Raw genomic sequence first — 12737 nt, 5'->3', positions numbered from 1 at the left:
ATTTTATGTTAAAATTGCCCCAGATTGGTTGTGAGTCCGGGGACAAAAAAATGTTAAGACATCCCCCCTCAAAAAAAAAAAAAATCTTCCAAACATGGAACTATTCATTAGAACTAGCAATCTTACTGATGAGCATCATTTTAAAGGAACATACTGGAAAGGACGATTAAGAAATGTGTTTTTTCTTTTAAAGCTTCACTGGGTCCTGATTAGTTTACAGGAAGGTATCCCTGAAGGTATCAGATTGACTGGTAAAACCTATGGAGATGCCAGTGACGGGGAACGGTAGGGCTGTATTCTCCAGTGTTCATCTAATGGAGAAAGCATTTATAAATAGGCTCTAGTTTATCAGTTTTAATTGCTGCAACTAAACTGTGCTTTGGGATATTTTAGCATAATGTTACTAATCACCATCTCAAATCCTTTCAAGATGCGGTTTAAACTCTGAACCCCTCAAAGCTGGTGACAGACTAAAGCATCCCCAGTACCAGTTATAGAAAAAAACGGTCATTTTTTTAGAGGTTAAAACAAACAGCATGGGTGAAACAGTTTGGTCGAGATGGCTTTTGTAAAGGGAAACCCATGCTTGGGTTATACTGGAGCATAATTAGATCACGGACTTGGTATTTTAACGTCTAGTGCTGTGGGTGGTATTTAAGATGTCAAATAAAATTTCAGAAATATTTCTCAAGCAGCTCACAATGTACCATGGAATTCTTGAGGAGTCGCACACTACGTGGCCCCGAGGCTAATCTGTCAGCTGAAAAGTATATATTCTGAGCCAACACATTTGTTCAGTGAGTTCAGAATAAAACTTCTACCGGGTCAAGACCAAAGTAGCCTGGGTAAATTAAGAGTACACCCATTTGGACCCATGCTTCTTGAGGCTGACCCAATTAAATTAGACCGACCGTGATTTTTATCATTTAGAAATGTTGGGACAAAGACTTAAACTCCTGAAGACACATCTGTAAAATAAGGAGTAGGGGTGTCTCCCAGCTCCATGTAAGGATAACTTAAGATGTGGCCAGACACCAACATCTAGGCTGAAGATTAAGCAAGATACTGCGTGCTAAGTAAGCATCTGGTCTAACTTAGAACCTGGACCTGGGAAGTAGTCAAGCATCACAGTGACTTGCATAGCTCAGAGGCTGGGATGCAGCTCAGTGGTCCAGCACTCACTTAGACTGCACGAGGCCTAGCATCGATCTCTAGTACTTCACTAAACCAACAAAAAACTACAGTAAGAATTTAATGTCAACACCGCAGCCACAAAGGATAATCTTGATCTCAGACAGTAGAGGGCTATCCCAAAATATTGCGATCAACCAAGCAACATATGCAAAAACAGAAACAACAACAGAAATCCCCCACCAGCCTTACTGTTGTTCTGCAAGTTTACACATGCAAGCCACCTGCTCTCGTGAAAAGCCCCAAGGTGCAAGAGAAGTAAAGTAAGCAGCTCTTAGTAACAGCCGCTGAACTCACATCAGGCTACAGGACCACACTTTTTTTTTTTTTCCTGGAGAGAAAATAATGATCATTCCATACAAGTAATATCAAATCTGCAGGCTTTAAATAAAATTCAGCCTTGGGGCCAACAAACGACCTGGCTATGTACTATTCATTCATGGCCATTTGCACCGAGCTAGCCCACCAGTGAGATGTGCTAAGCATCAAATTGATTGATAAAATAGGCGCTAATGGAGGGGGGCACAGCCCCAGCCCCCCCCCCCCCCCCCCCGGCTTTGAGGATGTAAAGCGTACTTCTAGTTTGCTGCGGAGTTGTTTCATGTTCCCTTCCACAGTGTGTTACTCACTAATATTTCCCTTCCTTGCACCCACAGTATATAAAAAGGGGGGTACACTTTATGAGCTAATGGTCTGCACAGCATCTCGATTCAGGGAAGAATGATGTAACACATTTTCCAACAGAAGATACACTCACTGAGGGAGGCAGTGTTCGAATGCACCGCGGGCAAAGCCAAGCAAAATTCTGAAAGCCACGAAGAACAAGAGTCAAAGACTTTTCCCTTCCCCCGGCTAGTTTTATAGACTTCCCAGGCTCCAGCCAGGTGGGTATGGAGACTGCCTTCCCGGCCCTCACTCTCTAACCATGCCCCCTGAAACTCCTGGTAACGATTAACTCCCAAGATGGGCGCCTTAGGAAGAGCCAACCTACCATCACTGCTTCCCCTGAGAACTACATCTGGTGAAGGTGTCTGCCGGGAGCGGGAGCCAAAAGAATCCAGGCTGTCGAAGGAGTCATCTCGGCCGTGGCGGGGAGGGGAGAGGGAGTCGCTGCGTTCAGAGTCCCAGCAGTCAATATAGCCACTGTCTCGGATACTGCGCTTCGGACTCTCAATGTCGTCAGTCTCCTGTCCCAAAATAAAACGGAAGAATTTCAGATATGACAGCAACATACATCTGTTATCCCGGTCTCCAGGGGTCCGAGAGATACTTGCATAGGCAATCTGGTGTGGAAAAGTCATGGCAGCTAGCTAACGAGGTTAATCAGCAGGTGAGCATCCAATTCCTCAGCCTTTCTCTGCTGCATCCTTTCAATTAGAAAATCATGCACAACTTAAAAAAAAAAATCCCCAAGAAACTCATATCCCATAATTTTTTTTTTTTTTTTAAAAAGTAACTAAATATAGAGAATCACAAAGTTCGGATTCACAAGAATGCAATAATCATTGACCATAAAGACAAAACCTTTGACCTGTCTTTCGGAATCCATAACCGCATGTCTCTGGGACGAGTCCCTGGTTCAGCGCTACTGTCCAGGGCTAGGCTATCTGGCAAATGCAGGCAGAATCAGGGCTGTGAAATTCTGGAGCTGCATGCTTCCCTCTCCTGCTACCTTGGAGGGAAATTCCTGCTCTGAAAGCGAGCTGTCTTTCTGAGGCAAAAGTTAAAAAAAAAAAAAAAAAGGCAATGAAAAATATGCAAAACGCTTTTCCTGATGCCTCGGAAGAATCCAGGCATGCTCTCTCTCCGCCAGCTCTTGGCGTTGGGGGAGCTGCAGGCACTTGTGGCTGACCCACATGTTCAGAGCAAGGAGAACAATGGCTGCCTTTGACAGCCTGTGATTATAAATTCTTTCCAGCACAAGCGGCACATACTAAAACACTGAAACTCCAGCAGAAGAAAGGTCAGTCAAAATCATCCTCACCCTCGCATTATAATAAAAGCCTTGTTCCTGCCAGTGCCTTCGCATTCATTACAATAGTCCAGGCTGACGGAAAAAAAAAAAAAAACTCCCGTCACTCAGAGATAAACCTCCGCTTAATATCCCCGAGACTGTCGCTAGAAATCAAGCCCGTAGAGCACACTGGCAGAGGAGTATGCTCTCACAGACCAAGTCTGGAATACTGCCCCGCAGATCTCCCCGGGATGCACATGGAGGTCCCCTCTGCATTCCCAATGGAAAGGAAAAAATAAATAAATCAACACCCTCCCTGTTTGCAGTTTGAGACGCCCGCTGGTCTAATTCTGTCTGAGGGGCCCTGGGAGCTCATGCCTTTGCAGGAACTATAATTGCTGGCTGTTTCCAACAATTATGGAAGGGGTGCGCTTCTGACCCATTCCCCGCCCTGGGGAGACAGGCATGGGGTTGGAATGGTTGTAATTCACCAGGCACACTCAGGTTTCCCATCAGGAGGAAGGAGTGGGCAAGAGGACAGGGGCAGGGCTGGGGGAGGGGAGGACCCTGCAGCCCCAGCCGATTAATGGCCCTGAAGACTAGGCTGTCAAATGCCTGGGTGAGTCCAGCAACAAGACTCTAGACCAGTGGTTCTCAACCTTCCCAATGCTCTGACCCTTGAATACAGCTCCTCAGGCTGTGGTGACCCCCAACCATAAAATTGTTGGTACTTCATAGCTGTAATTTTGCTCCTGTCATGAACTGTAATGTAAATACCTGACATGCAGGGGATCTGATATCTGGCCCTTGTGAAAGGGTCGTTCAACCCCAAAGCGGTCAGGACCCACAGGTTCAGGACCACGGCTCAGAAATGCCACTTATGGAAATTAAGGTTAATTACTTGCAGGTCAAAAGTTAAGCAGAATTTGGAATAAAATCCAGGCCTGAGAAGTTGAAAAAAGAACACAGGACTCACTGAGAAACATAGACCTGGGTAAGAGAGAGGGTCAAATTGAGCTTCTTTGGGAATACAAGTTATTATTGTAAATTACTCATCAACCAAATGACTAAAAGATGAAGCTTACTTTTATTGAACACTTATTATATGTCTGGGTCATGCTTTCTGCATATCATGTTATTTACCCCCATACCCAGCCAATGTGGTAGTTAATAATAAATACCCTTATTTTATAGAAGAGAAAAAGAGGAATCAGAGAGTTACTTTAACTTAAGCCACACACAGTAAATGGTAAATACTTAAAAAAAAAAAAAAAAACCTAAAACGATTCGTCTCTAGGGGTTGGCAAGATGGCTCAAGACTGGGTGTTATCTGCATCCTTGCATGGGGAATGCTTGCCAGTCTGAGTTATGTCTCCTAACTGATGCTGTTTACCACCAAATGACTGAAGGAGAAATGTCACAAAAGAGATGCAAGCTGGGGCCATGGCCAAAGGCTCAGCTTCAGAAGCCACAATGGCTGGGTTTAAGTCTTGTTAGCTGTGTGACATTAGGCAACTCACGTCGCCTCATGGGTCTTCATCTATAAAATGGGACACAGCAAAGATACCCATCCAACAGAGTTTCTGGGACTATTAAACACGTGATGCGTGGAAAGTATTTGAAACAGGGGATGACGCAGAGTAAGGACTCTACAAAATATCAGCAATGGCCTTAACTACTATTCCTTCACTGAGGCATACACATTTTAATATAGAAACTATACAATATTTATACACCGGTGTCAAAGGCAACACTTTCCACACTGACCTGTTCTTTCTCTACTTATACCTCAGTGCCTTGCAAAAAAAACAGGCAGTCAGGGGGAGGGACCACTGGTGGCAGCTGGAAGTGACATGCTTACAGGCTGCTTCGTGCCACATGACAAAACTGAATTTTCAAGAACATAGTATCAGAAAGGCATTCCATGAAGCCTGGGTCTTCCCCGCAACCCCAACTGCAGGAGAAGGTTCAGGAAGAAAGAGGGTCCCAGTATGTCTGTTCCTGGAGCCTCAGCAGCTGTCTCCCTGATGCTCACGGGAAAGAAAAATAGAAAGCTTACCATGTTCATGACTACATAGTAAGCCAAGATGGAGTTCCCAGTGGGGAAATAGATGGCGTGGACAGTCTGAAAAGCGGAGAGTAGGTCACTGTGGCCAATCTGGCCACGCTGGCCTCCCAGGAATGCCACAGGTAAACCAAGAGGCTGACTTGTTAGTCAGAAGTAAAAAAATGTGCTCATCCACTGGACTTCCAGTTTTACTGGTTTCAATCAAGTCACCACACTTTTTTTTTGGGGGGGCGGGTCTGGGAGGACTTTATAGTGAGTCTTTTGGGGGAGGGTGGAAAATATAAACTAACAAAGACAGGTATGTCTAAGTCTTTCATGGGGTCTAATTGCATTATCTGTGCCTTTCATCTTGGAGCACAGTAGACCATCTTCCGCAGAGCTCTCAAGGGAAGGCGGGGAAGACTGAAATCAACCCACCGGACCAACTGCTCACTGTTCTGGGGAAAGGGTTCATAAAGGGAATGGGTGCCTCTGGTCTCCACAAACTCACGGCTTATTTCACTAATCCCCTTCTTCCTAGTCCCTCTGTGAGTGTTAATGAGAGCCAGCAAGGGCCCGTGGGTGACTGACAGTATCTAAGACACTCCAGATGCCTTCTCTGGACACCTCAACATTTTTCGGCTTGCTGTGTGATTTATAGGGTGGCTGAGTGCTGCTCCAACATGTCTGAGGTTTAACTTCTCCAACATAAGTGATTCATTCTACAGATCCTGCCCAAGGGCCTTCTAGGTAGTATTCTAGCCCCAGGGACCCAGCATCATAAAAATAAATCAACGGGTGCCTTATTTGTAGGAACCTCGAGTTCTGATAGGGAAGACCACAGATAAACAGAAAAAGGTAGGTAGATACAAAATTGGAGAACGAGTATGATGGTAGTGGCTATTTTGTGCACTCGTCTCTCCAGGATTTGTTTGCTAGTCCCATGTCCCCCTTTCTATCCCTTCCTCATATTGATGCCTCACCTCTTGGATCAGGAATGGGGTGGGCCACCCATGGTCACAATGACTAGTGTAGAACAGGTCAGCCATTCCTTGGAATTATACCTCTGAGCCTAGAGAAATACTTCCTTCCCTTTCCAGGAACTAGAAGCATCTTCCCTGGAGATGCTATTAACTGCATCCCTTTATGAGGGTTGACTTGCTTACAGGAAGGAGAATAAACTCCAGGAGAGATGGGAATGATGAGTGGAGGGCATGGAGAGATAACCTACATGGTTCACAACACTGAGAGCTCCAAGCTTCCCCTTCCACTTCAGAATTCTTGCTAAGGGCTCTCCACATATTAATTATAGAGTAAGTACCCTATAGTTACTGATTTTTGCACACATTTTCCACTAGAAAAGTTAATATTAAAATTTTCCAGTTAGTCCCCTTTGAGGAAGACACAAATTTAATTTCAAATTTATTTCAGCCAGCCTCTGTACACAGTGTTCAGTTGTCCCACAAAATCTGTCTACTTCTCATCTAGTATATATATATATATATATATATATATATATATATATATATATATATATATATATACACACACACATATACATACTAGATACACATAGATACACATAGATACACATAGATACATACTAGATACACATAGATGCGCCAAATAAAGCCTTTCTTTTCCAAGCCTTTACTTGTGGATGGGTATGAATTTGTGACCAAGTTCAAGTCAATGAGATGTGAACTGGGAGTTGCTATTGTCCATTTTCTTCTGCTAGAACAGAATGCCACAGACTAGGTAATTTAAAAAGAACTTACATATCAAAGTTCCAACGTCTGCTAAATCCAATGTCAAGGTGCTGGCATGGAGAAAGACCTTCCTAACATGATAGAAGCCATTCTCTACCCAGAGAATGTGTGTGCAATGGACAGTGTGCCTTGATAACACAGCTGGGATAAGAAACCCACTCTGGCAACCACAGCATCAATCCATTTGTGAGACTGTACCCCCCACGGCCAAATAGCCCTGAGAGTATAACTCCTGTTACCACCACCGCAGTTAAGGTCCAGCAGGAGTTTTATAAGGGGGGGGGGGCATTCAAACCACAGCAGGATGTAGTGTGTATTTTTCTAAAAACGTGCTCAAAGGGTAGCCCTTTTCTCTGTTTCCCCTTCTTCCTGACTTGAATGTAGACATAACAGGGAAAAAGTCTGAGCAGTTAGCTAGCTTGAGCCAGCAGGGAGAAGGCGTGGGCTGGGAATGATGGCGCATGGGACACAAGGGTCTGGGCTTCCTGGCATCGTCCAGGTGCAGAACTGCCACACTCACTCTGGACTGCTTGCTCACACCCAAATCCCACTTATATGAGAAAAAAGAAAACATTCCTTTCAGCTGTTATTTTGAGTTTTTTACATTTTGCAGTTGAACCCAATCATAAGTGAGAGCATGGAATAATATAGATCAGATACAAAATATTGCCAGTATTTGGATAGACCACTATCTTCCAGGTCGTCTGTTCTTAAGCACCGCTATGGCCTGGGAGTACCACAGGGGGCCACAGTCGTGAAGAGCCATGCTTTGCCTAGCCGTGTCAACCCCTGCATTGCATCCTGTGGTGCTATCTACATTCACTCCAAAGAGAAGCAGCTGCCGACTTCCAGGCACTTCCAGGCAGCTGCAGGCATCGTCTCAGCAGGAAGGGAGCTAGCAAAGCAGACTAGGCTCTTCCTCATCCATCAGCAGGGCTGTGAGATTTCAGCAGCTTTCAACAGATGACCCACCTAGTATTACCCAAGTACAATTGAATACAGAAGCAACCATTTACACCTCCAACTCCCACCCAGCAATGGCACTCTGAATAGTGAGATGAAAGATGGAGGGAGGGGTAATAGAGAGCCAGGGCAAGAGACAATGGGTTGTGCTTACGGTGTGGGTGTATTTGTTCCATAGGTCACAATAAATACAAAGGTTGTTCTGCTGTTGTTGTTTTCAGTGCTAGGAACCAAACCCAGGGCCTAATGCATGCCAGGCCAGTCCTCTACACTGAGTACACGCTCAACCCTGCTTTATCCATTATAGATATGTGAGCCAGACTGGCAAATGTAGAGACTATTAGCTTTAAGGCAGTGGGTCTCCACCTTCCTAATGCTGGGAGCCTTTATGCAGTGCCTCATGTTGCTTGGTAACCACCAACCACAGTTATTTCTGTTGCTACTTCATACCTGTAATTTTGCTACTGTTATGAATCATAATGTAACTATCTGATATGCAAGATATCTGATATGCGACCCTGTCTAAGGGTCATGACCCACAGATTGAGAACCATTGCTTTAAGGAAAGAGGAACAATTTATTAGAAAGTTGGAACAAATTCTTGCCTTCAGAATTAAAATCATGAAGGTCTGAATGTCCTGAAAATTTTTTATTTCATCTCTCTCTCTCTGTCTCTCTGTCTCTCTCTCTCTCTCTCTCTATGAGATCTGGGTATATACATGAAGGTCTGAGGAACACTTGTGTGGATCAGATCTCCCCTTCCCCCACGTGGGTCTCAGGTCATAAGGCCAGGTGGCAGCATCTTAACTCAATGGGCCAACTTGCTGGCCCTTTGGATATCTTTGAGTCTCGCTAGTGGATTTATTTTGTATGGTAGAAAAGCAAGGAAGAGCTGCCCTCAATTATTTATGCTCTGAGACGGCCCTGACCAAAATACAAGGATGATAACTGCAAGGGAGCCTTCCTGCTTACCGAGGCTGAACCACTGTTTTGTATGAATTAACTCTATTGCTGAGCCTTTAAAAGGCAGGCACATACAAAGCATTCTGCATGCTCCTACCTTCTGTCAATCTTCTCCACAAGCAAACAAACCACGTTTTTAATGATATGCCATCAAATATTTTGTCAAATAAACACATCAAGCTTTAAACCATTTTCCGAGTTTCCAGATCACTCAGACACAACAATCATCAGACAGACCCAGTAGAAGGAAACATCTAACTTCTCAGAGCCCGTCCAGGGCGGGGGCCGGGGCAAGGACATGGCTGGCATCACCTCACCCACATCAAGGCCCTAACAGGCAAACACGATGACCTTTAGGCTGAAAGTGCAGAACCAGTGGTTGTTTTCACAGAATGCCACATTGTTTAATTCAAGCATCGCCTCCCCCAGATGCACAAGGCATGAGCTCCATGGTTGTACCAAGCTGCACACCAACATACCAGACTCGCTCTTTCCAAACTACCGTTGGAGCCGGCTCAGACTTTCCAATCACCAAAGACTGTATCATAAAACGGAGACTCAGGAGGCTAATATGCTCTGGGTAAGACAAATGGACCCTTTCTTGAATGTATACCATGGGTCAGTACAGTTCCGCCATGCGAAACTATAATTATCTTCACTTTAGTAAAGATTTTTTTATTCTATGTGTGTGAGTGTTTTCTCTGCATGTATGCCCACAGAGCTCAGAAGAGGGCATCATATCCCCTGGAACTGGAGTTACTTAAGGTTGTGGGCTTCCATGTGGCTTCTGGGAACTGAACCCAGGTCCTCTGGAAGAGTATCAAATGTTCTTCCCCACTGAGCACTCTAGTCCCAGAACTGTAATCATCTTACAAACGTGTTGCTTTCCTGCTTTGTCCAACCCTCCAGGGATGAGGAAGAAAAGCCAAGTTACCTTTCGCATCTGGGCCAACAGTCCTTCAAACTCCTTCAGGTTCAGGGTGGTTCCACTGTAGGACGCACAGCTGTTTGCGGCTTTCCCCAGCCAATAAATGGTCACCAACACCTATGGAACGGAACAATGCATAAGGGTGGGAGGATTTGTCCTGAGGAAAGATACGTCAGCATGGGGCTCGGGAACCCTCCAGGAAGGAACAGCTAAGCAGGAAGGAACAGCTCAGCACCACCGACTTGTGAAAACCAGTCATGCTGCACTCATTAATGTGAGATCGCGGCAATGGGAACCCAATGCTGTTCCCATTGACCCAGACACACGGTTCAGTCCAGCAAGTCTCCAGCTCTAGGATAAAGGAGGTTGTGAGAAAGTGATCTCTGAGTGAGAAAGAAGGGAAAAATAAATCCTCCAAAATGACGCTCTCATTGGACATCACTGTCCCACAAACTCTTTGGAGTCGTTACCCAGACAAGCGATGCAGGAGACTGTCAGCTCCATTTGAGATGGGTTCTTTCAGAGGCCCCAATTTCCACTTTGTGTACACGGAGAACCTACTGGGATGGATGGCAAAAGTCCCAAAGGAGTGATAAAGGTTACTGAGTGCTCCGTGGCACAGGATCAACACAGTACATCTAAGTGATGTCAGAGTCAGCAATGCCCAGAGAGTGGGACCTACTGGCCTCTCGCATCAGAGTGTGGCCACACCCCCATTAATCTGCGATGGGGATATTTTAGCCTTGACACAATTGCTATCAGTTAAACAAACTTGGATGCTGAGGACTGTCATAGATATCCAGTGGTCTGAGGTTACTGTCCTACATTTGTTTTATGCTGTCTCTCCAAAGAACTGTCCACCAAAACAAAAATCTTCTTTACTTTGAGTTGGAGGAAAAAAAAAAAATCAGGGATTGGCTCAAGTTGTGCTCCTTGGCTGAATCATAGGGATGAGAAGTCCATGCAAAAGCCTAGACTTTATGTTCACATTCTGTCTTTTTGCTTCGTCTATGCTGGAAAGGACTTATTGCACTACCTTCCCCGTGGCGGGCCAGAAAATGCTCTGGATAATGGGACATAGGCATTATGGGTCCAGCTGGCCATGGGCCCGAAGTATAGCTATGTGCATGAGCATTATGATGCGGTTCAGTTTTCTACCGCTGTGGGAAACTCTTACATCATGAATCCTTCCAAACTTCCAGAAGGTCTTTTATTAACTGAGTTCTTACAAATAAATTCCCAGAGAACAGACAATACTGAATGTAAGGACATTAACTAGAACCATAATATAACTAACGTGTGCTGACTGCGATCCCATCTGGGCCACAAATGGAAATGGCTAATGTTAATGTTGAAACCGATCACTGTGTGTGTTAAGAAAACGAACCGCCACAGAACACAAGCTTTTATTCGTTTGTTTCTAGACTGAACTCTGATTAGAGCAAAGCCTCCAAATCTACTCTTTTTAGCTCTAGCACAGTTATTAACCATTCTATAAGAGATGCATACACATTTTCCTAAGAAAGAGCCTTTCTAATGAGGCCTATTAGATGCACTGCATTTAGCTAAACATCAACCTTGGACCATTAAAGTCAAAAGTATACAAACTTAGAGAGAGAGATGTTAAAACACTTACGTTTTTTAGCTTCCGGCTATAATCAAGGTTCCTAGGTCAGGCAAGAAAAACAAAACATTATTAGAATAGCAGTTTCTTCAGTGTGGTCGTTCCTTAAACACCTCAAAGACACGCTTGCAAAAAAACACATAAAATAAAATCAGAAAGATATGGCAGACTTTTTAAGGCCTATGGCTGGTAGTTTCACTTGTAGGAAAAACAATAAACAAACAAACGAAAACCTGTAGGAGGACCAGGGAGGACTGAAGTCTTGCAGGATGCCAGGCAAGGTAAATGCTTTTGAACATATGAAAGATGAGAATTCCGTTCAAAACTGGGACTATTTATATTTGAATTTACAAACTTGATTGTTGAAGATACTGTCTTGAAGGAAATTTGACCATATCTCCTAAGTCTTCTTCATGCAAGTACATTTAATACAGGTCTGACAACTTAGTGAAACAGACCTGAAAACACATGTGTAAGAAGCTGTACTATCTAAATGGTTTCTCCCCACCCCACCCCCTGGCTACAAATTAGAATGAAAAATTGGTCATAAACAGGAAAATACGCATACTATTTCAAATGTATGCACATGTGTTAAAAAACACATATAATAATGTTTATTCTCTAACTAAAACTCCCCAAAGCTCTGACTATTCACACCATGAAATATCAAAATATTTCTAAACGTATTCGAAAGCTCCCTGAACACATCAACAAATAAATATTAGGAAAAATGAATGCTGGATTTTTTTTCTCTGGTCACTTTTGTGAGGTGTAGGGAGTAGAAATTCCATCGTATAAACTAGCTGAGAACACTGCAAAGTATTTAGGCCATGATTACTTGCTGCTAGTATATTCTAACGAACTAAGTATGATGAAGAGGTGGACAGGCTTAAGTTGTTAATATTGGAAGGACCAGTCAACATTAGTCCCACTCTGTGGAGAATAGCACAGGATCCAGGGCTTCAGTTAAGACAAGAATCCATCCAATTTGCATTTGTCCAAGGAAATGTTTCTGTACTTTTGAGTTTAACAGGAAAGTAATGGCATACTATTCTCAGCTTAAATATCTGCTAAGATTTTTTTCCCCCACTTAGCAACGGAAAGATTAAAAACAAAAATCCAAGAAATATCTAAAATGTCTTAGTAAAACAAGAATGTGGAAAAAAACAACCAACCATTTTTCTGCATTGACAATAAAAGTTCACCGACTGAAACTGCAACTGGGTGCTAAAAAATTATCTGTGGCACACAGTAGGACCCCACCAAATAGCTTGTAACCACCAATTACTTGGGAATAC

The 12737-nt window shown here is 43.9% G+C and overlaps 1 protein-coding gene across 22 annotated transcripts in view; it reads right to left on the bottom strand.

Annotated features, from left to right (window-relative positions):
- The window catches only part of Limch1 (LIM and calponin homology domains 1), a 325160-nt gene that overhangs the window by 79216 nt on the left and 233207 nt on the right, over positions 1-12737 (bottom strand). For 18 of the 22 annotated variants that reach the window (XM_015993475.3, XM_006974628.4, XM_076546389.1 and 15 more), the window contains exons 5-7: positions 11452-11482; positions 9822-9932; positions 2183-2378 (exon numbers count right to left, since the gene is read on the bottom strand). In XM_015993475.3, the coding sequence (XP_015848961.1) occupies positions 2183-2378; positions 9822-9932; positions 11452-11482 (338 nt within the window). Of the gene's footprint in view, positions 1-2182; positions 2379-2722; positions 2881-9821; positions 9933-11451; positions 11483-12737 lie in introns of those variants that run through there. The other 4 variants (XM_015993477.3, XM_076546399.1, XM_076546402.1 and 1 more) reach the window with 4 other exon arrangements.

The sequence above is a fragment of the Peromyscus maniculatus genome, chromosome 10 (assembly GCF_049852395.1).
Source record: "Peromyscus maniculatus bairdii isolate BWxNUB_F1_BW_parent chromosome 10, HU_Pman_BW_mat_3.1, whole genome shotgun sequence".
In the NCBI taxonomy this organism is placed as follows: domain Eukaryota; kingdom Metazoa; phylum Chordata; class Mammalia; order Rodentia; family Cricetidae; genus Peromyscus; species Peromyscus maniculatus.
Note: the sequence above shows the minus strand (reverse complement) of the source record. Positions and strands in the feature narration are given on the sequence as shown.